Source organism: Myxocyprinus asiaticus, chromosome 34, assembly GCF_019703515.2.
Source record: "Myxocyprinus asiaticus isolate MX2 ecotype Aquarium Trade chromosome 34, UBuf_Myxa_2, whole genome shotgun sequence".
Taxonomy (NCBI): domain Eukaryota; kingdom Metazoa; phylum Chordata; class Actinopteri; order Cypriniformes; family Catostomidae; genus Myxocyprinus; species Myxocyprinus asiaticus.
In genome coordinates this window covers 41,234,715-41,258,505 of record NC_059377.1, presented here as the reverse complement: position 1 = coordinate 41,258,505, position 23,791 = coordinate 41,234,715, and the positions used below count along the sequence as shown (strand labels likewise).

At 38.1% G+C, this 23,791-nt stretch overlaps 1 protein-coding gene across 3 annotated transcripts in view; it reads left to right on the top strand.

The window, feature by feature from the left end:
- Positions 1–23,791, top strand: part of LOC127425234 (histone deacetylase 9-B) — a 48,039-nt gene that overhangs the window by 8,273 nt on the left and 15,975 nt on the right. For 2 of the 3 annotated variants that reach the window (XM_051670975.1, XM_051670973.1), the window contains 4 exons: positions 10,739–10,950; positions 15,196–15,361; positions 16,595–16,718; positions 16,846–16,967. In XM_051670975.1, coding sequence (XP_051526935.1) covers positions 10,739–10,950; positions 15,196–15,361; positions 16,595–16,718; positions 16,846–16,967 — 624 coding nt within the window. Of the gene's footprint in view, positions 1–2,896; positions 3,261–10,738; positions 10,951–15,195; positions 15,362–16,594; positions 16,719–16,845; positions 16,968–23,791 lie in introns of those variants that run through there. The other variant, XM_051670974.1, reaches the window with a different exon arrangement.

Sequence of the window (23,791 nt, the reverse complement as noted above, 5' to 3'; positions counted from 1 at the left end):
TTGTCTATACAAACGGAACAATGTAACAAAATACACGACCAGTGTAGTCCAATTCCCGAACGAATGACTCATATGAGCCGGTTCTTTTGAATCTACAGTGCAAAATATAGGTCAAGGTCAAGGTCAAATTTATTTTGAACCAAAGATTGCTGAACAATTAGAAAAGCAAAGCCATAGAATTCATTAAACACGATAAATAAATAAATAAAAGAAAACAATAAAAATATGACAGGGCTATAGAGTTACAACACACAGAGTAAGAAGTCAGGGTGTCAAGCTCTACTCGAGTTAAACGCCAATGCGAAGAGGTGGGTCTTCAGCAGCGACTTAAACATTTCTATAGTCTGAGCAGTCCTTATATGGAAAGGTAAGCTGTTCCATAGATTAGGAGCAGCCACCGCAAAGGCTCGATCGCCTCTGTTTTTGAGCCTGGATCTCAGAACATCCAAGAGCATCAGGTTGTTCGACCTCAGTGCTCTAACCGGGGTATGATGATGCAAGAGATCTGCTAAATAAGGTGGTGCTAAGCCATTTAAAACCTTAAAGGCAAGCAATAAAATCTTAAAATCAATCCTAAAACGGACAGGAAGCCAGTGTCAGAGGCTAGACTTAGTGTTATGTTATCATGCTTTTTTTTCCCTGTTAGAAGACGAGCAGCCACATTTTGTACCAGCTGCAGATGATGGAGAGACGACTGGTCTATACCCACATACAAAGAATTGCAGTAGTCTAAACGAGAGGTAATAAATGCACGAATAACCTTTTCAAAGTCATTGGGAGAGAGATGGGCCTTTACCTTGGCTAAAAGCCTTAACTGAAAGAAGCTAGTTTTGACAACTGAGCTGATCTGTTTATCAAATTTTGACAAAACAGCTGTCAAAAATGACTCACAACAGATCGACTATATGAAGCCAAAGGGCCAAGAGTCCCATCAGTATCATCCAAAAGACCCGGATGTCCAAAAATAACGATCTCAGTCTTACTTTCATTCAGATTCAGAAAGTTCAAATCCATCCAGGTTTTAATATCTTTTACGCAATCCAGCAAGGGCTGCATTGACTCTTCGCTTTTTATTTTTATAGGCAAATAGATTTGTATATCATCAGCAAAACAATGAAAATGAATTTTACATAATCTAGAGACAGTCCCAATGACAACATATACAATGAAAACAGAACAGGGCCCAAAATGGAGCCTTAGGGAACCCCTCAAGTAAGTGGGGCTGTAGTCGAAGAATAATCGGCCAAATGAACCGAGAAACTCCTATCTGTCAGATAAAAACCACTCTAGGACAGTACCTTTATTTCCTTGTCAAATGCAGCAGTCAAATCTAAAAGCACCAGGATAGCAGAGTTCCCTGAATCAACAGTTAAGAGAAGATCATTAAAATCTCTTACATTTATGCATTTGGCAGACACTTCTATCCAAAGCAACTTACAGTGCCCTTATTACAAGGACAATCCCCCTGGAGCAACCTGGAGTTAAGTGCCTTGCTCAAGGACACAATGGTGGTGGTTGTGGGGATTGAACCAACAACCTTTTACTTACCAGTTCAGTGCTTTAGTCCACTACACCACCACAGAGTTGCTAGCTTACTATGACGTGATCTAAAACCAGATTGAAACTTTTCGAAAATTCCATGGTTATCTAAAAATGTTTCCAATTGAGTAAGAAACTACTTTCTCCAAAACTTTACTCAGAAAAGGTAGCTTAGAAATTGGCCTGAATATACAGCCCAACCAATCTGACTCCCGAAAGAATGACTCTTATGCGTCGGTTCTTATGAATCTACTGTGCCAATGCGAACAGTGCAGCCCAATTCCTAAACGGATGACTCATATGAGACGGTCCTTTTGAATCTACACCGCAAAACATACACTTCTACCTCCCGAACGAATGACTCTTATCAGCTCTTATTAGTTCATTTTAGTGAATTAACTTTCTGAACAGCAAATCATTCATTTCACCATGTCCAACTCAAGAGTTATTACTGACTGGATGTTCATTTCACAGTGTGTAGTTTAAAAGGCACATAGTGAGTTTTGTTGTAGGGTTATTATATAAAAATAATGATATAATGCCCTAACCCAAATTAACTAAATATCTTCATTTAAAAGTCTGTGTGTAAACACATCTTTTGCAAAAATCTGAAATGATTACATGGTATTCAGTAGGCCCTAAATACAGTATTAATTGCAATTCTTAGTTGCAAATATTTCTTCCTCAAAAGTGGGCTTCTATAAGAATTTTGAATGGAATCGTTATGGAACCGAAATCGTTACATTCCTTACGATTCCCATCTCTAGTCATGGTAGTATTTATTGTACACTGAAAATTTTTTTTTGTTGGTTTAACTTAATTCAGTTGTGGACATTGGCTCCACACAATGAAAATTTGTTTCTTTTATATGAAATTAAAATGTAGGCTCTACTCAAATACTTTGTGTGTCAAATAAAATTCTTTTTTCACATAACAGTAACATAATGAGGATGAAGTTTTTATATTTTAAGATGAGAATTTTGGTGGGAAATGTGCTTAATTGTCCTCAAATCTTAATGGTCCTTAAAATAGGCTTCTTCATACGAAATACCATTTCTCATGGCTTTTTCTTTTGATTTGGGGTGAAATATGACCCGCTCACTTTGTGAGATTCACTCAGAGAGAGATAATGAAAGGAGAAAGAACGAGCACGGGGAAGAGATGAAGGCAGACAGCTGTGTTTTTGAGTTGCTATTTTAAATGTCTGGCCGCTGCTCTACTCCCCTGGTCTGGCCCGGCCTATTTCTGTCCTGGGCTGGTCCTGCTGCTATTCTTGGCACCTGAGAGAGAGAGAGAGAGAGAGAGAGAGAGAGAGAGAGAGAGAGAGAGAGCATGGTAAGAGAGACAGTGCTGTTAGGAAGAGTAACAGAGAGAGCATGAGACAGAGCGAGAGAGCATTGTTTGTACAGACAGGGAGTAAAACGGTTCATATTGTCAATCTTTGTTTATATACCTGATATATAACTCTGCTGGAACAGCCAGAAGAAAAGCCAGAGGAGACGAAAAGAGGTCCGGGAAACTAGAACAGCTTTTCTGGAGAGAGACAGATCAGAAGAGAGGAAGTTTGGACATTGAGAGAGAGGTATTGTGGCGTGGAGACAGTGCTCTGTTGAGAGGTGAAACACAAGTTATGCTTCAGACCATTTATGAGGCAGACTCCAGCATCTCTGCAGACTGGAGGAGGAGAATTCTGGACACACGAGACACTATGAACGAATCAGGTACCACATGTGAGGAGAAGTCCCTGAGGTTTCTCGTTCATAGCTCAGGAGACTTAATTGAGCTCCAGTTATGCTTCACTGAAGCGTTAACTTCCTCTAAGATGGTTCTTCTTTGTAGGAACACAAATAAATGCAAATTAGACAATTGTTGGCATACAGTATAAATAGTGAGGTATAAAATTACTGTGGATAGTATAGCTCAGATCTTTTAGCCTTTGAGAAATATAATGAGAAACATTTGAGATGCTATTGAAAACTCTAACTTTTAGCAAAAATAGTTTATTTCAATTGCAAGACAAATTTCTAACAAATTAACTGAGCAATATTTAAAAAATGTTCATATAGTGAATTAAGCATGATGTGAAGTAAATACTTCACATTTATGCTTAATTTGTGACAATGTAGATTATTTAAAGATTACTTAATGCAGTTTGATGGCAATTTGCCGTACAATTGAAATGCATAAGTAGACCGTGCATTACAGAGGACTATTTTGCACTTGCATTTTTGCCTGCTGTTAAATTAAAATGAGTGTGTGAAACAGAATGCATAAGCATTTTGAGAAGTAGTATGCTACATTGCTGTCATATGACCTCATCACAGTTCATGTTTAAGTGAGTGGCGCACTTTTATCTTGGAAATAAAAAACAAGTTTGTGTAAAAATGTCTTGACTTTTAGCAGTCCAATCAAATAATGAATCAAGGCTTAATATAACTTCCAGTTCTGTGCTTTGTGGTATACTACACATTCTGGGAAATAGTATGTCATCCATGTGTTCTAGCATTCGGTGCACAGCATACATACTACAGTATATACAACAGGAACAGTAAGAGTAGGATGGTAGTATGCTTTACCAAACTTAGCCATTGTTTCCATTTATGAGTGTAGTAGTCAAACACAGTGTGACTTATGGGTTCAACAGTTCAGAGATGTGATTATGGCTCCTGTTTTTAGCCTGTCTCTCTTCTGTGAAGCGCTAAGCACTTGTGTCTTTCTCTAAAATCACCTGTGATTCTCTGACGGACCTTCAGGAGATACCTGGAGTCATTCTGAATGAGATGAAAGTTCCTAAGAGAAGTGAGAGTGTGTGGTTGTGTCCCATTTAGCATGTTTTTGCTAGGTGCTGCAAGCATGTACTTTGCAGGTGATGAGAAAGTACATACTACACTACAGAGTGTGTAATAAGGCAGGACACCAGTATTGGGACATACTATCGTGATACATAAAATTGTGAATTGATACCACAAACCCCTTTGTTGTACACTGTTTGCATTAGCATGCAAACATTAGCATGTAGCTAAATTCATTCCCTTCACATTCATTATTACATCACATTGTTACATACCTGGTCACTTTTGTATGCTTGTAAAAGTTTAAAGAGAACATAACAAACTCATCCTCTTCCGTAGGGCAAGGAACTGTGAGTAATTAGCAAAAAAAGCATGTACAGATGCACACTTCTAAAGTCGACTAGAAAAAGTATGCCTTATGATAGCTCAAATACATCTTTGAGATATTGGAGCATTTAATCTGGAAATCATCGGATTCTGATTAACATCTGACGAACAACTTAAAAATATCAGATTTTTTTTCTCCCCTTTTTCTCCCCAATTTGGAATGCCCAATTCCCAATGCGCTCTAAGTCTAAGGCGTAGTGATTCGCCTCAATCCGGGTGGCGGAGGACGAATCTCTGTTGCCTCTGCGTCTGAGACCGTCAATCCATGCATCTTATCACATGGCTTGTTGAGCACGTTACCACAGAGACGTAGCGCATGTGGAGGCTTCACGCTATTCTCCGCAGCATCCACGCACAACTCACCACGCGCCCCACCGCGAGCGAACCACATTATAGTGACCACGAGGAGGTTACCCCATGTGACTCTACCCTCCCTAGCAACCAGGCCAATTTGGTTGCTTAAGAGACCTGGCTGGAGTCACTCAGCACGCCCTGGATTTGAACTTGCGACTCCAGGGGTCAGCGTCTTTACTCGCTGAGCTACTCAGACCCCCAATTTACAAACATTCTTAATCATAAATGTTTTAAAGATATCTCCTGAATGTCTTTTTGACAACCGAGAAGAAACACACATATCTGGTTGATGCTTGTGTGCCATCAGGGTACCATATAGGCATTTATAGTAGAGGTAGATCGATATATCGGTTTTACCGTTAATCGGTGCCAATTGTTGCTTTTTGGAACAATCGGTTATTGGCAAAAATCTGTGTCGATAGTTGCCAATAGATTTTTCTTCATTTCGTCATTTTAAAATAAGAGTCCCCAGTGTGATTCAGACTTGTTTATACTTAAAAGTCCTGCGTTATGCACCAATTGTTGCACCATTTTTTTTCTGGTTATTATTGGGATTTTGTCATAACTATCGGCCGATTAATGGGTTATCGCCCTTTCCCACCACCTTAGTTATCGTTATCGGCAAAATCCACTTTCGGTCGACCTCTAATCTATAACACACTATTTTCAAAAAGAAATTTTTTTGAATTTTTCCCTTGAAGAGATTAGCTTTTTACGAACATTTTCAGATGTAAATTCTCACATTACGCTAAATTTAGCAAATCTTGAAATTTACGCAATAACGCAAAGATTTTTACAAAACCTTTTTCTTTGCATACAGTTCTCTAAAGGAGAAATAAATTCAAACAAATGTTTGTGCGAAGAGTTTATAAATCATTTACAGTATATGCAAATTGTTGCAAAATGTAAATCATTCTCTTTTTATGTTTCTGAAAAGAAATACATTTGAACTAATTTAACTAATGTGTAAATTGTTCGTAAACCCTTTTAAACGTATTTATTTTAAAGAGTTTCATCTTTTTTATGATAATTTACCGATGTAAATCGTCACATTTCACAAAATTTTGCGCATTCTGGATTTTACACATTAATAGTTTTGCGCTCTAAAGGAGAAATAAATTAAAAAGAATGTCTGTGCAAATTGTTTATAAAATGATTCATATGTAAACTGTCGTAAAATGTAAAGTCATTCTCTTTTTAGGTTTCTCCTAAATAGATACACGTAAATAGTTTGTAAACTGATTTGAATGTATTTCTTTTTAGGAGTTTTGTGTTTTACAAAAATATGCCAATGTGAATCATCACATTTTACAAAATTCTGCACATTTTGGCATGTCAGGGTTAAAACCCGAGACAATGGGCGTCTCGGATGGGATGTTGTGATTTTGGCATATACGGGTCAGTTGGCAACCCTAACTGTCGCAAAATGTGTAGCAGGTGAATGTAGGTTGACTTCATGCTTGATTTGATTTTTTTTAGAAAAAGCAACGAGAAACATGTTTGGTCGTTCTCAAGGGTTTTTGTGCGTGGCAGTCTGCTTTAGTTATAGCATGAGAGGGCAGTTATTTACCCCTCAGTGCCCCTGCACCCCGTTAATGCCCGCGGATGCATGTTGAATGTTCTGGCCTCTTGACTTCAAGCTCATCTATTCTTAGCCGCTGTATTTCGGGCTTAAGGCATTAGGAGGCTAAGATTAGCCCCGGTTATCATTCCGTCTGAGTTAACTCCTCACACAAGTACATACCGGAAGGCTTTATTTATAATGTACACTTGTTTAGCAGTTTTTCTTGAATAACAGCGGCTAATCTCAGTAGACACAATCATTGAGAGGTTTTCGAACAGAATATGAAGCCATAGAAAGACTCATGAGTGTCTCGACTATTTTATTGCGATCAGAACACATGCGGAGGTATTTTTGGTGTTAAATGACACCTCTGGACGGTGTTGTGGTTCAGTTTTGGTGGTCTGTGATTTTTGTGGCCGGTGTATTCTGGGCAAGGGGCCCAATGGAGTCTCTGTGGCGAGAGATGGTTTCACAACACAACTGTTTTTATTTCAACGCTTGCGGGCGACGTGATACTGATATTTAGAGTCAGATGCAACTGTTACATAGTTACACCAGAAGTGGCATCAACGAATAACTGTGTGTATATTACCTCAGACGAAGCTTTTATTGCTCAGAGGTTGCTATTTCATAGCTTAGGAGAGTTGGAATTCTCAGTTATGTTGCAATTAAGTATCAACACTGTCTCAGTGTTTCCCAGAACATTCCTTAGGAGAAAAAAAATGTGACCAATGAGACTGAAAATATTTTGACAGTAACAGTATAGAGTTATAAAATTAATGTGGCTTGCATAGGTCAGATATTCTGGTCTTGAGAAATGTTTCAGTTCTTATCTCTCACTTTTGATGCAGACTTTGGTATCTTGGCAAATTGTAAGTATAGTTTAAGACACTGTTGAGATGTCTTCTGAAACTTCAGAAGAAAACACGTTCTAAGCAGGAGACTTCAGGCTTCAAGTCCTCATTTGTTTTCCAATTAAAGGAATATTCTGGGTTCAGTACAAGTTAAGCTCAGTCAACAGCATTTGTGGCATAATGTTGATTAAAACAAAAATGTATTTCGACTCGTCCGTCCTTTTCTTCAAAGAAGAAAAGTGTTAAAGTGAGGCACTTACAGTGGAAGTGAACGGGGCCAATCTGTAAACATTAACCAAATGAGACCCCGTGGACATCACGTTTTGGCTTCGCTATACGCAACGCATAATTTCATTTCATTTAAACTGACTGATCTCAGTTCAGGAGATTCTAAGCTGTCATTAAAGGGTTAAACTTTTGCTGCACCGTGTCATGTGACAAAAAAAACAGGGTGCCGATCACAGCAGTGTTTGCCTTTGGGAGAAACGCCAACAAAACTACATCTGGTAAGAAAACTAATTAAGCTTTTACACTGAAACCTGTTTGAGTCAAAAGATTAGAGTCTCTAGTTTCATCCGATGTGCTATTTTTAAAATCTGACAGATTTATCATGAAACGGCACGCTGTTAAACACAATGACCACATTCGTGGACTATAGGCTCATTTTCAGTTAAAATATCCAATATATTCACTGTGCATTATCACATTGAGAATAAATGGATGCATCCAAAAACTGGAAAATGTTGCTTTCAGAGGCTTTATATGGCATTCAGATGCATTTCTAACTGTTCTGAGACCAGTGCAGACAGACAGCACACTGGAGGTTAAGTCATTCACTAAATAGGGAGCAAGGGAGCATCCTATAGCTCTCTATGCAGTTAAGTGCATTCACTCCTAAAATCTGATCAAAAGTTCAGTTTCAGGCTGCAGATGATGTTTGGATCACTCAACATGTTTGACAGACATGAGACAATGATAATCAGTACATAGATTCAGAATTTATAATGTATCATTTTATTTGAACATGGTTGGCAGTGATTGGATGATGCTGGCCATTAATTTGAATAATAATTAATTATGCTAATTTCTGATGTAATGTCTGTAACGTCTCAAAAACATGAATAATCAACACTCCTGCAAACATAAACAATTTGATGAAAAAAATCAGACTTTCTATATCTTGATATTATTTAAAATTTCACAACTTAGTCCCGCTGTCCACATATGTGGACATCAATTTTTAGGAAAACTATTTGGTCTAAAAAAAATTAATTAATGTTTTTTCATGTTTCTTAGGGGCTACTAGTTACAAATCAAAAAGGGGAATGGAAAAAGCACACAGCAGTCACGCAGAGGTCTCAGGAGGTTAAAATACTCACTGTTACAAAAGTATAGCCACAAGACGTAAACAATATATGTGTTAACATGATTTTAACGTGTTAAAATCCATTATAAACCTTTTCTGTGTAAAGTTATAGCCAATTTGACAACTTCTATGCCATGATGACGCAACGCTGTAAACTGTAGAACCCCAACACGACTGTAAAAACAACGATTTAACAACTTTACAGCTCAAATAATACATGAAGAATTAATATAAGTGCTTTTATACAATTATAAGCGTCACATTTCTGCCTTTAAACCCTCCAAAAATTGGCGCCATTGACTTCCATTGTAAGTGTCTCACTGTAACCTCGATTTTAGCTTTTTTTGTTTTTTTTTAAAGGAAAGGACGGATAAGGCAAAATTGTTTTTTGTGGTAATCAACATTATGCCACGAATGCTGTCGATTGAGCTTAACTTGTATTGAACCCGGAATATTCCTTCAATCTCATTGCTGCTAGGAGAAACAATTAAGATTTTAACGAGATCTCACTGGGGATTTTTCTTTCCTGTGGTTGTGTGTGATCTTCCTAAAGAATGCATAAGGAAAACAACATACAAATAGGTTTATTAGTGCACACAGTTTGTTTTGGGCTATAGATTAAGGGCATGTTTACGAGTTAGTTTTACAGCACCACTTTTTAGGGCACAAGGCCAAGTCATTCTCTCGCACACACACAACATATATACCCACTCCAAACCACTTTCCTTTTTCTGCTGTTTTGTTGTGTAAAAATACTTTAACTGCATCTCAAATGTGACAGTCACATGCAGTCTCACTTTAGATTGCACTTAAATAAGATTTGGTCTTGAACGGCAGGGTGTTGAAATACCTCTGTGTTTATGCTCGAGGTAATTGAAGTAGATCCCATAAAAAGACCCTCCCTGCAGATTACACCCATAATTGCCCTGGAGTTTATTTAAAGACCTAAAGAAGGGCTTTAAATTGTCTTTTTCATGCAGCTAACACTGCAATCCTTAATTTCTTCAGCACGGCCACATACAGTGCACACATGGACTGAACTCAACACTTTGCTATCGGTGTGTGAGCAGTGCAGCGCGGGAGATTTTTCTTGATTTGGCCAGATACAAGGAAATGCACTGGCAAAAGGCAAGCAAAAGCAAAAATGGGATTTATACAATATTCAGTGACATTTTCATACCCACTCTCGCAGTCTTTGGCTTGAAACATACGCAAGTATACGCAGCTACTTCTAGCTACAAGCTCAATTTCATGCATCACAACGTATTTCATAATGGCGCATTGCATTCCCAGTGTCGCCACAAGGGGAACTATAGCGGACATTAGCGGAAATGAACATCTTCTATACGCTGTAAAAAATTACGTTAAATTTACGGTATTATTTTTCAACCATTTTATTTTTTTATTTAACAATATTTTAGCGTAAAATGACTTGTATTGTCTTATTTAATATATTATATATATATTTTTAACCATATATGTTCATTTAACTGCCCGTTAATCAATTAAAAATTTTTTTTACATTCTTTTACTGTTAAAATTACGAATATCAGTTTTCTCTTAAAGGGCATCAAACTGAACTGTCCAAACTAACTAACCAGTTAAATAAAATTATTTGAAATTCCTAACGCTACTTGAGAGAAATAGAGGACATTTGAGAAGTAGCTGCACCGCTACTTGCTGTAAAAAGTAGCTTGTTCCTGGAAAAGCTTCACTAATTCCACTACAGAAAATGTAGCTAAGTTAGTAGCATCGTTACTTTTAGTTAGATACACCACAACACTGCCTCTAACCTCTCGACTTTTACTCTCAAATGTAACTTTATTCCATAAAGTCTGCTTTGGCACCTTTTAGATAACTGTGTTTGCTTTCTTTCTGTCAGGTTCAGAGGTGTTGTCTGCAGTGGGCAGGTCTGAGGTCAGTATGTCGGACTGGGATTGTGACTCTGACGAATGGGAGAAGCAGTTACAGCGCGAGCTGCTTCTGATCCAGAGACAGCAGCAGATCCAGAAACAGCTACTCATCTCTGAGTTCCAGAAACAACACCAGAACCTCCTGAGACAGCACCAGGCCCAGCTCGAGGAACACATCAAGGTCTGCACCACTAATATACTTGTGCACATGTGAAATAATTATCAGGCTTTATTACACGACTATCAGGAATACATGATTCTAATCTGTTTACATTAGTAAGACACCTAGACACTTAAACAAATAAAATAACAAATGTTTTTCATTACAGATTCCATACACTTTAACAAAAGCACAAAAATACAAGCTTCACATATCTGTTTTAATACCCCATAGACTACCATTGTAACATTTCTTAAAAAAATATTTCGGGTTCAATACAAGTAAAGCTCAATCGACAGCATTTGTGGCATAATGTTGATTACCACAAAAATGTATTTCGACTTGTCCGTCCTTTTCTTTATAAAATGCAAAAAAAATGGAAGTTACAGTGAGACACTTACAATGGAAGTCAATGGGGCCAATTTTTGGAGGGTTTAAAGGCAGAAATGTGACGCTTATAAATTTATAAAATCACTTTAATTCTTCTGTTAAAACTTGTGTATTATATGAGCTGTAAAGTTGTTTAAATTGTCATTTTTAGTCATTTTAGGGTTTTAGGGTTTGTTAACATTACACCATCATGGCAATGAAGTTGTAAAATTGGCTGTAACTTTACACAGAAAGGGTTGGTAAGCGATTTTATCGCATTAAAATCATGTTTTAACACATATATTGTGGCTATACTTTTGAAACAGTGAGTATTTTAATGTTTGACCCCATTGACTTCCATTGTAAGTGTCTCACTGGAACCGCGACTTTTGCTTTTTTTAAGAAAAGGAGGGGCAAGTCAAACTTAATTTTTGTGGTAATCAATATTATGCCACAGATGCTGTCGATTGAGCTTAACTTGTATTGAACCCAAAATATTCCTTTAAAAATCATGACTGCTGCTGGCTGATTAATTAGTTAAGTCACTCTATGTTGTTGTGAGTGTTTGTGCTTCTCAGCTTTGATTGTGTAAGATATTTGTGGTTGAAGTTGATCTTTAAAGCAGGTCAGTGGGATTTAAGTTCATTTGGCTGACCTAGAGGAAACGTCGACCAAGAGACTGGAAGAAAAACATAACTGATTAAGTCAGAGCGGCTCAGTCAGTGATTATTGTAGAAGTGCTAAATCTCATTACCCCGATGTGTATGTGTGTATGTGTGTGTGTAAAGTTATATAGCCCTGTACAGAAGTACAGTGGATATAATACCATGATATTTACATACTGCTCACAGGTATTTCTACACAATTGCATTAACATGGTACATGTCCAGAAAAAACACACACACACACACACACAAAAAACACATGGTAATATGATGGTATTTTTATATATACCATGGTACTGAATGATTACCTTATTCAAGTCTTATTATATTTTCATAGTTCTCTTACTGATCAAAACATTTTCTTAAAATATTTTACAAACGTTACATTGTGGTTGTGGGGATCTGAAAAGGTCCAGTTTTCTAAAAGTAGAACATTAGAACATAATTTAAACATTAGCATGACATTCCTTACAATGTGAAAAATTCCTTAAAATGTAATTTTCCAACATGAAGTTTTCAGTCTCTAAAAATTTAAAGAAATCTATTTTTAAAAAAGGTGTACGCACAATGCTGCAATAAGAACATTTTCTCCTAACCTTGCCGAAACTTTTATTGAATATAAATAAAGTTATAAAGATGTTCCATTAACATTATTTTAACATTGTTCCTAACCTTAAAATAACGTTAGCTAAAACTGCAATGTACTAGATGTCTGCTGCCACCTGGTGGACGTTTCCGACCATTTCTTGATGGAAAAATATTTTAACATTTTTTCCAAAAATGTCCGCTTTTAAAAGTGACAGTAATAATTATATTGTTATGTGACAGTAATTCAATTATATATGAGTATTTGCTGAATATAAGCAACTTGTGCTTGGTTAAAATGTTGTATATTATTTTATTGAAAAAGCTCCTTTGAAATCCACGTATCAAATATAATTTAACAGACTTTTGAGGTTTATCTCTCAATCTACCATTACATTACATTCATGCCCACCACAAAAAACATCACTTTTGACATAATTCTGACATTTACTTTTTCTAAGACATATTTAAAGTGTGAACTCTGTGTATTTTCATATCTGCAGCCGGCTCTGTCATTATAAAGATCTCATTACATTACATTACATTACAAGCTATTATGATGTCATCTTACCATAAGTTCATGAGACCCAGCGAAAAAAGATCATATGATAAAAATTGTTTATTGAAAAAATATTTTATTCATATTGTATTTGAACTGTGATACATTTCAGTCCATATTTATAGAGCAAGTAGAGGAAGTTGTCATGGCCAAACTCTCAAACATTTGGTATCTCTGAAAAGCCCAGGCAGTCCTCTGATAATACCCCAAGATTTACCACTGTAGAAAAACTTACATAACAAATGTCCTGCACACAAATGAATCGCTGGGCCTCAGGACGAAAATGACCTTTAAAGCCTAATGTACCAAATATGATACAGAAGAAAAAAAAATTATTTTTATAGTTTGTCTAATGGTACTAAAAACTGTTTAATGTAAAAAAAAATAAATAAAAAAAAAATATATAAATAAATAAATAAATAAATAAAAAATTGCATTTTCTGACAATTCTTTCATTGTCAGGCTTTACAGAGTTAAGAATGTTCCATTTAAGCTATTTTAAAAAATGTTGTTCCTAACCTTTACATAACGTTTGCCCATATTGTTGGAACATTTATTGTTAGGTGGGAGGTACTTACAAGAATACACTGGCATTACTATGGTACATGTCCAAAAAACATGGTAATACTATGGTAATTCGATATATGCCACGATCTTATTCAAGTACTATGATATTTTCCACCCAGCTAACAAATGTATGTTCTTAAAACGTTTTCCAAACGTTACACTGTTGTTGTAGAAATGCGAAAATGTAGTTTTCTTATCATGATTAAAACATTATTTAAAGGTTAGCAAAACATCCTGAAAAATAGAAAAACGTTAAAAAACACGTTAACCTCACTTTTAAAAAAAAAGTTTTTAAGAAATCTATTTTAAAGCATACTGTAAAAATGTTTTGCGATGTAACCTAAACAAAGTGCTGGATGTGCTAAGATCTAAATGAACTGGTTTTATTAAATGTAACAAATTGTTCATTAATCCGAACAATACAAGTTACATCAATGAAAGTTATTTTAATGGATTAAAAATCAAGTAGAAATAGATCCTTGTGGTAACAAATGCAGGTTACTACCTTTTTCAGCGCATGTACAAACAAGGTTGCACTGAGAACGTTCTCCTAACATTGGGAGAACATGAATAACATCATAAGGATGTTCCATTAATGTTATTTTAACATTGTTTGTTCCTAACCTTCACATAACATTAGCCAAAGCTGTTGGAACGTTCCTTGTTAGGTAATACCATGGTACCATATTTACCATATTTTCATGGTTAGGCTATATTTCATGGTTCTCCCACTTCACAAATTGATGTTCTTAAAAAGTTTTCTAAACGTTACATTGTGGCTGGAGGAATGTAAAGATGTCCAGTTTTCTTAATGAAAGTAAAATGGTATTTAAAGGTGCACTCAGTCATTTAACTCCTAAAGGTGTGAATTGTAATTGTGCAATACATGTATGAAATCATGAGCACTCACATTAAAATGAAGACTCCAGTCATATCAGTAACATTATAAAAGCTGTTTTATTCCTCATGGAGAGGGTCATCTGCAATGTCATCTGGAACTGAAAACTATTGATTTTAAATGATGCTGCATCCAAGCCACTAGGTGTCAGTGTAAGTCCAAGATGACACAAAGACAAAAGTTACTGAGTGCACCTTTAAAGGTTAGCATGACTTTTAAAAACGTATGCCATGTCCACACTAATCTGTTTAAGTTTGAAACCCTTGTTTTCAGTTTCCAAACGTCATTGTTTTCCAAAGTATGCAGTTAGTTTAAAGGACATATGAACGGTGTTGCACAAAGAACACTTTTATCGAACACTTATAATGTCATAACGGAGCTCCATTAACATTATTTTAACACTGTTTGTTACTAACGTTACCAAAACGTTCCCTTTGACATAGGGGTGGTACTTTGACATATAATGGTACTGAATGATTACTATGTTCAAGAATCATGGTTTTTCTAGATACTTTAAAGAATATTACGGTTTTAACACAGAATATGTCAAAAAACAAAAAAAACACGGTAATAGCATTGTACTTCATGTCAGAGTGAACTAGCTCTCTCTGTGTCTCTCTCAGCTCCAACAGGCTCTGTTAACTCTCCGCCAGCAGCAGGAGGTGTTCACTGAGGAGCGTCGGCTGGTGGAGGAGGAGAGAGAGGAGGTGCACGAGGAGGAGAAGGAGATTCACAGGAGGGAGACACAGAAACAAATGCAACACAGGAGGAAGGAGCGATCTAAAGAGAGTGAGCAAAACATCCAATCCCTGTGTGAGGCCTCAGTGATGTCACTGTCATTTCAAAGTTACATTTCATAAACCTTTCATGCACAATGTGACACTTTTCGGAATGTTCGGAATAATCAAACCAAGCAAGTGCAACCCCCCCAATATTTATACAATGATCAATGGAAACATGTAAATGCTTCATGCTGCAACCCCCCAACGCCCTTGAGGATACTAGTGCACTGCACAGTATGTACTGTTATGTATATTTCCTATTATTTTAATAATAGTATGTGAAACAGAATGCAACAATGAACATTTCGTGGTAAGCTACACTGTTGTCACATGACGTCATTAGCTTGCATACTAATTTCAGAATTCAGTAGCGTTCAGTTATCATCTCTAGTAAATATGGTTGCATTTTTAATAGACTTTTGAAACTGTCTTAACCTTCGGCAGTCTGATCTAATGATGTTACAGCGTTAATATAGGCCAATTAAAAATCACAGTTGATATCACTTCTGGTTCATTCGTCACGGCTGAAATGTTGTCAAGTCTAGAGAGCATTGTATTGTGGAAGCAGGGTGCCAGTTACAGACCACAAAAATAGTCACCTAAAAACGTCACACTACAACAATAAATAACAACTGATACAATAAACTTATAGCACAAGTCGCCTTCGGCTTGCTCACTGGGTTTCTAAATACAATTATTATTTAATTACTTATTTTTAAACACAATTCACAATCGTATTTAATCAAACTACACAGTGATGACTCTAAGACATTATAGATATTACAGTTTCATTTTCTGTTAATGCATGTTCTTCTGTAAAGCTTGACAAGTAGAGACAACAAACTGTACAGTGCAAATGAATTCTCAGTATTCTATGAATACAAAAAAATTCACATACTGTGCACTGAATACATACTTCATACTACTTTCTCAAATATGGTAGTTAGAATGCCAATCCCAACATACGGAGGTGTTCTGCCCTGCAATGTGTGATTTTTCCACAAGGTGGCACTGTTTAGGCACATGTCAGTCCTCTCTGAATTTCACAGCAGCATATGAGTGAGAATTTCAAAGAATAAATAGGCAAAGACTATCATAATACTATTACAGTATGAATTTGAACTATTTTAAAGATTTTTTTCAGATGACACCTTTGAAGTGGATCAAATAAAAGACTCTTTCATCTATCATAAGCTCAGCAATCTGAACTAAATAATGCATTTGTGTCATTTTCTTGCAGGTGCGATGGCGAGCACTGAAGTTCGACAGAAACTGCACGACTTCCTGATGAGTAAATCGGCTAAAGATCCATCTACGTTCAGTGCTGGTTACCCTCTCAGCCAGCGTGCAAAACTGTGGTACAGGTGCGTCATATCAGATATGCTAAAGATTTAATAGAATAAGAGTAGAATACACATTAATTGTAAGTGAAGATAACAAAAGCGTGCCATTGTATTGTGATGTCATAATATGTGTCATCACTCCTTCTAGCTCCGCCCACCCAGGTCCCGCAGAGCAGAGCTCCCCACCGCTGGGAGAGACCCCTCCCACCTTCAAATACCCTCTGACCTCTGGTCTGGACTACAGAGAGGACTTCCCTCTCAGGAAAACTGGTAGGTCGGAGTTCAGAGGTCACATCGAAGAATTCTGTTCTATGATCCTTACAAAATCAGTATAATCTGAGACATATTTGGATGGCAAACCCTGAAGTCTTCAGGTTTGGGTATTTAAAAAGGGCTTCTGGGACATATTGTGTGGTTATGTCCAATGAATGGATTATAAACAGAAGTCTTATACAAGTATACAGGTTTTGGATTAGATGGATGCCTGTGTATTTTGCATCGGAAAATTCTTAAAAAAAAAAGAAAAAAAGAAAGCTTTCACTTTGGGAGCATACCTACGATGACTTAAAATGCTGCCTGCATAGGCAGCTCAATAGGTTTTGGAACAGAGCCTATAGTAAGCATAAAAATACATAGCACACCCAAAACTGTCTATTTTTAAATGAGGTTGAACCATTTATATACAGTGCCAAGAAAAGTATTAGCTGGTTTTCTGCATTAATTGGTCATCAAATGTGATCTCATCTTCATCAAAGTCACAAGTACAGACAAACACAATGTGCTTAAGCTAACAACACACAAACAATTATAATCTTTCATGTCTTTAATGAACACATCCCATTAAACATTCACAGTGCTGTGGAAAAAGTAAGTGAACCCTTGGATTTAATAACTGGCCGATCCTCCTTTGGCAGCAATAACCTCAACCAAGTGTTTCCGGTAGCTGTGGGTTAGATCTGCACAACGTTCAGAAGGAATTTTGGACCATTCTTCCTTACAGAACTGCTTCAGCTCAGACATATTCTTAGGATGTCTGGTGTGAACGGCTCTCTTGAGGTCATTCCACAGCATCTATATTGGGTTAAGGTCTGGGCTCTAACTGGGACACTCCAAAAGGGGGATTTTCTTTTTTTTAAGTCATTCTGTAGTGGATTTACTTCGATGTTTAGGGTCATTGTCCTACTGGATCACTCAGCTTCTTCTGAGCTTCAGCTGGTGCACAGCCATCCTGTCAATATCCTGTAGGATATCTTGATAAACTTCGGAATTCATTTTTCCCTCAATGATTGCAAGTGGTCCAGGGCGTGAAACAGCAAAGCAGCCCCATATCATGATGCTCCCTCCACCGTACTTCAACGTTGGGATGATATTTTCATGTTGGTATGTGGTGCCCTTTTTATGCCATACGTAGTGCAGCGTGTTCTTCCCAAACAATTCAACCTTAGTTTCATCAGTCCACAAAACATTATTCCAGTAGTGTTGTTAGTGTCAAGGTGATCTTTGGCAAACTTCAGGTGTGCAGCAATGTTTTTATTAGAAAGCAGCGGCTTCCTTCGTGGTGTCCTGCCATAGACACTATGCCTGTTTAATGTTTTCCATATAGTAGACTCATGAAGATGTTAACCAGTTCCAATGATTCCTTCAAGTCTTTATCTGTCACTCTAGGGCTCTTTTTTACCTCATTGAGCATTCTGTGGTGTGCCCTTTGAGTCATCTAGGCTGGACGGCCACTTCTAGAGAGAGTACCCACAGTACTAAATCATCTCCATTTATAGACAGTTTGTCTAACTGTGGACAGATGAATATCTAAGCTCTTCTGAGTTAACTTTGTAACCCTTTCCAGCTTTATGCAAAGCAACAGTTCTTGATCGTAGATCTTCTAAAATCTCTTTTTTGCGAGGTACTGTCCACATCAGAAGATGCTTCTTGTGAATAGTAAACTCAAAATGTTTGAGTGCTTTTTATAAGTCAAAGTAGCTCTAACCCACACCTCCAGCCTTGTTTCATTAATTGGATGCCAGGTTTGCCAACTCCTTACTCTAATTAGCTTTTGCTGACATCATTAGCCTAGGGGTTCACATAATTTTTCCAGCCTACACTGTGAATTTTTGAATGATGTATTCAAAATGTACAAGAACAGTACAATAATTTGTGTTATTAGATAAAACAGATCGTGTTTGTTCATTATTGTAACTTTAATGAATTTCAAACCAGATTTTAAGACAAACTTATGCATAAATGCAGGTAATTCCAAAGGGTTCACATACTTTTTCTGACACTGTGACTGTACTTAAAATTGAAATACTTTTATAATTAGAATTTCTTGGATTTTTTTACTTTTCGCAGTGCATTCTTGTTGATTTAGGGCAGTATTTGTTTTCTTAGAAGTCTGCATAATGTTGCTGCCTACCTTTTGGAGCAGCTCTTGTGTTGGGAGCACACATGCTTTATAATGCTGTATAAGTAGGCAGCTCACTAGGTTTTCGGAGATATTCATCGATCAGTTTTCTTGCTCAACGCTCGTGCAGAATATACCAGCATTATACAAATGTCACCGGGGCTTGGTGGAGGTGACACTGCCTGAATGTTTGCAGATGAATCTTGCCGATATTTAATCACTGAGGTCAAGAGTGAACTGTGCATGTCAGTGAGCCTGTTGGCCTGTGAGCTTTGCTAAATGGGGCTGGTGAGTGACCCTGTTTAGCTTTAGGGTCAACCTGGTCAGAATGACCACGCTTATGCCCGTTCTGTGCCCTGAGGTGGCCGGTGCAGAGGTTTGCAAACAATTACCCACTGGAAGGGTTCTTGAGACTGGACCCTGGCCCAGGCAGAGGGGTCTGGCTCTCTGCCCCCTAATCAGAGTGGAGAGGAAGGGGAGAGAGGTTAAATCCTCCTGGGCGTAAGCAGGAAGTAGGTGGCTTCCCAAATCACCCCGGAGTAATAGAAGTGTCCATCCGTTATTACGCTTAATGTTTTCTGAGCAGCTAGAGAGATATTTAAAATTTTCATATTTTAGATTTGTACTTTTTCTGAAAATTTGAGTGCAGCTTACCTGTGCAAAACTCGCCACTTGTGGGTGGTTGCCAGTGTGTTGCTGTGTGGTTGCTAGGGTGTTCTGAGAGCTTTTTAGCATGCTGCTATGTGGTTGCCAGGGTGTTTTGCTAGGGTGTTGTGGGTGGTTGCCAGTGTGTTGCTATACGGTTTCTAGGGTGCTTTTCAGCATGCTGCTATGTGCTTGCCAGGGTGTTTTTCTAGAATGGTTGCCAGTGTTGCTATGCAGTTGTTAGGGTGTTCTGAGTGTTTTTTAGCATGTTGCTATGTGGTTGCAATGCGGTTGCTAGGGTGTTGTGGGTTATTTCCAGTATGTTGCTATGTGGTTGCTAGGCTGTTTTGAGTGTTTTTTAGCATGTTGCTATATGGTTGCAGTGCGGTTGCTAGGGTGTTGTGGGTTATTTCCAGTATGTTGCTATGTGGTTGCTAGGCTGTTTTGAGTGTTTTTTAGCATGTTGCTATACAGTTGCAGTGCAGTTGCTAGGGTGTTCTGAGTGCTTTTTAGCATGTTGCTATGCAGTTGCCAGGATGTTTTGCTAGGGTGTTGTGGGAGGTTTCCAGTGTGTTGCTATGCAGTTGCTAAAAGCACTCAGATCAACATAGCAACCACTTGCTATGCAGTTGCTAGGGTGTTCGGAGTGCTTCTAAGCATGTTGCTATGCAGTTGCCAGGGTGTTGTGGGTGGTTTCCAGTGTGTTGTTATGCGGTTGCTATGGTGTACTGAGTGCTTTTTAACATGTTGCTATGTGGTTGCAATGCAGTTGCTAGGGTGTTGTGGATGGTTTCCAGGATGTTGCTATGCAGTTGCCAGAATGTTTAGGGTGTTGTGGGTTATTTCCAGTATGTTGCTATGTGGTTGCTAGACTGTTCTGTGTGCTTTTTAGCATGTTGCTTTGTGGTTGCAATGCAGTTGCTTGGGTGTTGTGGATGGTTTCCAGGATGTTGCTATGCAGTTACCAGAATGTTTAGGGTGTTGTGGGTTATTGACAGCATGTTGGTATGCGGTTGCTAGGGTGTTCCAAGTACTTTTTAGCATTTTGCAATGCGTTTGCAGTGTGGTTGCTAGAGTGTTGTGGGTTATTGCCAGTGTGTTGGTATGCAGTTGCTAGGGTGTTCTGAGTGCTTTTTAGCCTTTTGCTATGCGGTTGCCAGGGTGTATTGCTAGGGTGTTGTTGGTGGTTTCTAGTGTGTTGCTATGGTGTTCTGAGTGCTTTTAGCATGTTGCTATCTGGTTGCAATGTGGCTGCTAGGGTGTTGTGGGTGGTTTCCAGTGTGTTGCTGTGCTGTTTTGAGTTCTTTTTAGCATGTTGCTATGTGGTTGCTGTGCGGTTGCTAGGGTGTTGTGGATGGTTACCAGTGTGTTGCTATGCGGTTGCTATGGTGTTCTCTGTGTTTTTAGCATGTGTCGATGTGGTTGACAGTGTGTTTTGCTAGGGTGTTGTGGGTGGTTTCCAGGATGTTGCTATCCAGTTGCCAGAATGTTTAGGGTGTTGTGGGTTATTTCATGTGTGATGCTATACGGTTGCCGGGATGTTGTGGATGGTTGCCAGTGTGTTGCTATGTGGTTGCCAGGGTGTTTTGCTAGGGTTTTGTGGTTGGTTTTCAGTGTGTTGCTATGCAGTTGCTTTGGTTCAAAGTGCTTTTTAGCATGCTGCTATGTGGTTGCAAAGCAGTTGCTAGGGTGTTGTGGATGGTTACCATTATGTTGCTATGTTGTTGCTAGGGTGTTCTCAGTGCTTTTTAGCATGTTGCTGTGTGGTTGCCAGGGTGTTTTGCGGGTGGTTTCCAGGATGGGGATTCTGGCAGCTGTACTTTCTTTTAATTTATATATACTGGATTTATTTATTTTTTTGCCAGTTTTATCGTCCGCAAGGTGAAAATATGAAGTCTCTGATCACTTTGAAGAGCAATAGCACACCTGTCCTCAACAAGCGCATTATTTGACGTATTATTAATATCTTTACCACAATCGGGACGGGACAAGTATCCACCAAAGTTAAATGCTTAGGATTAGACGTTTGTTCAAATCCCTAACAGTATGATCAATAGTAACAGTGATGCTTGCTTTAGCAAACAGTGCACACAAAAAAAAAAAAAAATCTGAAAACACGCTTACTTTTCTGGGAACTCGTATTTAAGTCAACATGATCTTCAACCTCTGATATTTTTGGAATATTTCAGCATCTGTGAGGCTGGTTTTGAGGTGAGTTTGTAGAGAAAGATGATACATCTGACTCGATGATAAGAACGAAACTTGTTTCAAAGGGGATGTAAAAATAGACTTGATTTTCATCCAGGCCCTGTTTTCACGGAATTTCCAGCATGCCGAAAAACTGGGAAGGGGTCCTGAGGCTTAGTGGGCTGGAATACCGCAAACCTCCAGGGAGATTGTTCCAGAGTGCAGGGGTCTGCACTGCCTCAGGCCGCATCGGAGATCAGCGTGAATCTATGGGCCGTCATTTCATCCGGTCTTAATAACTCAGGTAACAGCTTTTAAAAAGAGGCCTGTCCTGCACTTTAGGGGGATACAAAAACAACAGGAACGAAACAGAGGCGGAAAAAAGACGAAAAGAAAAACAGCCTGCTTTTTTGTTAATGGAATAATTTGTCTACGCTGACAAGACAGTCTACAGGCCCACTTCCTGTGGCTCCGGTTTCAAATCGTACATCAGAATGGGCAAAGATAGAGCTGAGACAGCCAACTAAAACACAAAATACCTCACTGTGCTGAAAAATAAGGATTTTTATGAGTAAAACTGTATTCCCACAGCGAGCAGTTTCGTACCCAACATTCAAGGTGTAAACACTGCAAAAAAATATTTTCTTATCAGTATTATAGGCTTGATTTCCAAGTAAATGTAACTGGAAAACAAGACAAAAATACTGATTAAGAAAATCGCTAAGCATTGCTAGCAAAACAAAAACATCTTACTGTTCAATGTTTTTATATATAAATTACGTAAATATCAAACATCCTATATACTCTTGTGTTAGCAGTTTTAAATTACTTTTTGAGGACCCCTTCCCCCACTTCCTGTCAGTCCTGATAGATGCCTGCTCAGATTGTGCCAGGCAGGGGGTGAAGGGGCTGATCATGAAGGTAGCGTTTGTTCTTTGCCCTGGTCAGGACCCTTCATGAGTGATTGACAGATGTGAAGGGGGGCGGGATGTTGAGTGCTCATGATGTGCAGGCGAGAGGTCTGTTTGTGTAAGGAAAAATAACAGCAGGAGAGACACTCGAAAACTGCAGAGGCAAGCATCACTTTTACTATTGCACATACAGTTAGGGATTTGAACAAACCTCTATGTATTACACACAAAAAATCCCATAGACAAACATTGAAGAAGGAACTCAAGCCATAAAGACAGTAATATCATAGAGACTGGGGGAGGGCTATTCTGACTTGGACCAATAAGCAACCACCTAGCAACCACATATTAACACACTAAAAACCACCCAGAACACCATAGAAACTGCATAGTAACATGCTCAAAACCACTCAGAACACCCTAGCAACCACATAGCAACACACTAAAAACCACCCAGAACACCATAGAAACTGCATAGTAACATGCTCAAAACCACTCAGAACACCCTAGCAACCACATAGCAACACACTAGCATTGTTGTTGGAGTTTTATGAGGGCAAACGTCATGTAAAAATATAGCTGTTTCTTCAATAAAACATGTTATAGCCACTACTGTGATTAGAAAAAAGCTATTAATCAACATGACAGGACAATTCTGAAAGCTTCTTCTCATACTGTTTGAAGGAGATCCAATATGCATTTATTATGAAGTTACAGTTTTAACAATAACTGTACGGTAGTTTTGTAACCCAAAGGTTATAGGTTCAAATCCCAGAATGGTTGATTCATAAACTACCATCATTGTGTCCTTGACCTACATGGTCACATGGGAATTGAACTTGGATCGAACACATTATGCCGACTCACTGACAAGCGGCATCTCCCATCAGACATTTTTGCATGGGCTCCAGCATGTTTATGTTCCCTTGTGGCCCGAAAGCGCATTGCGTAAG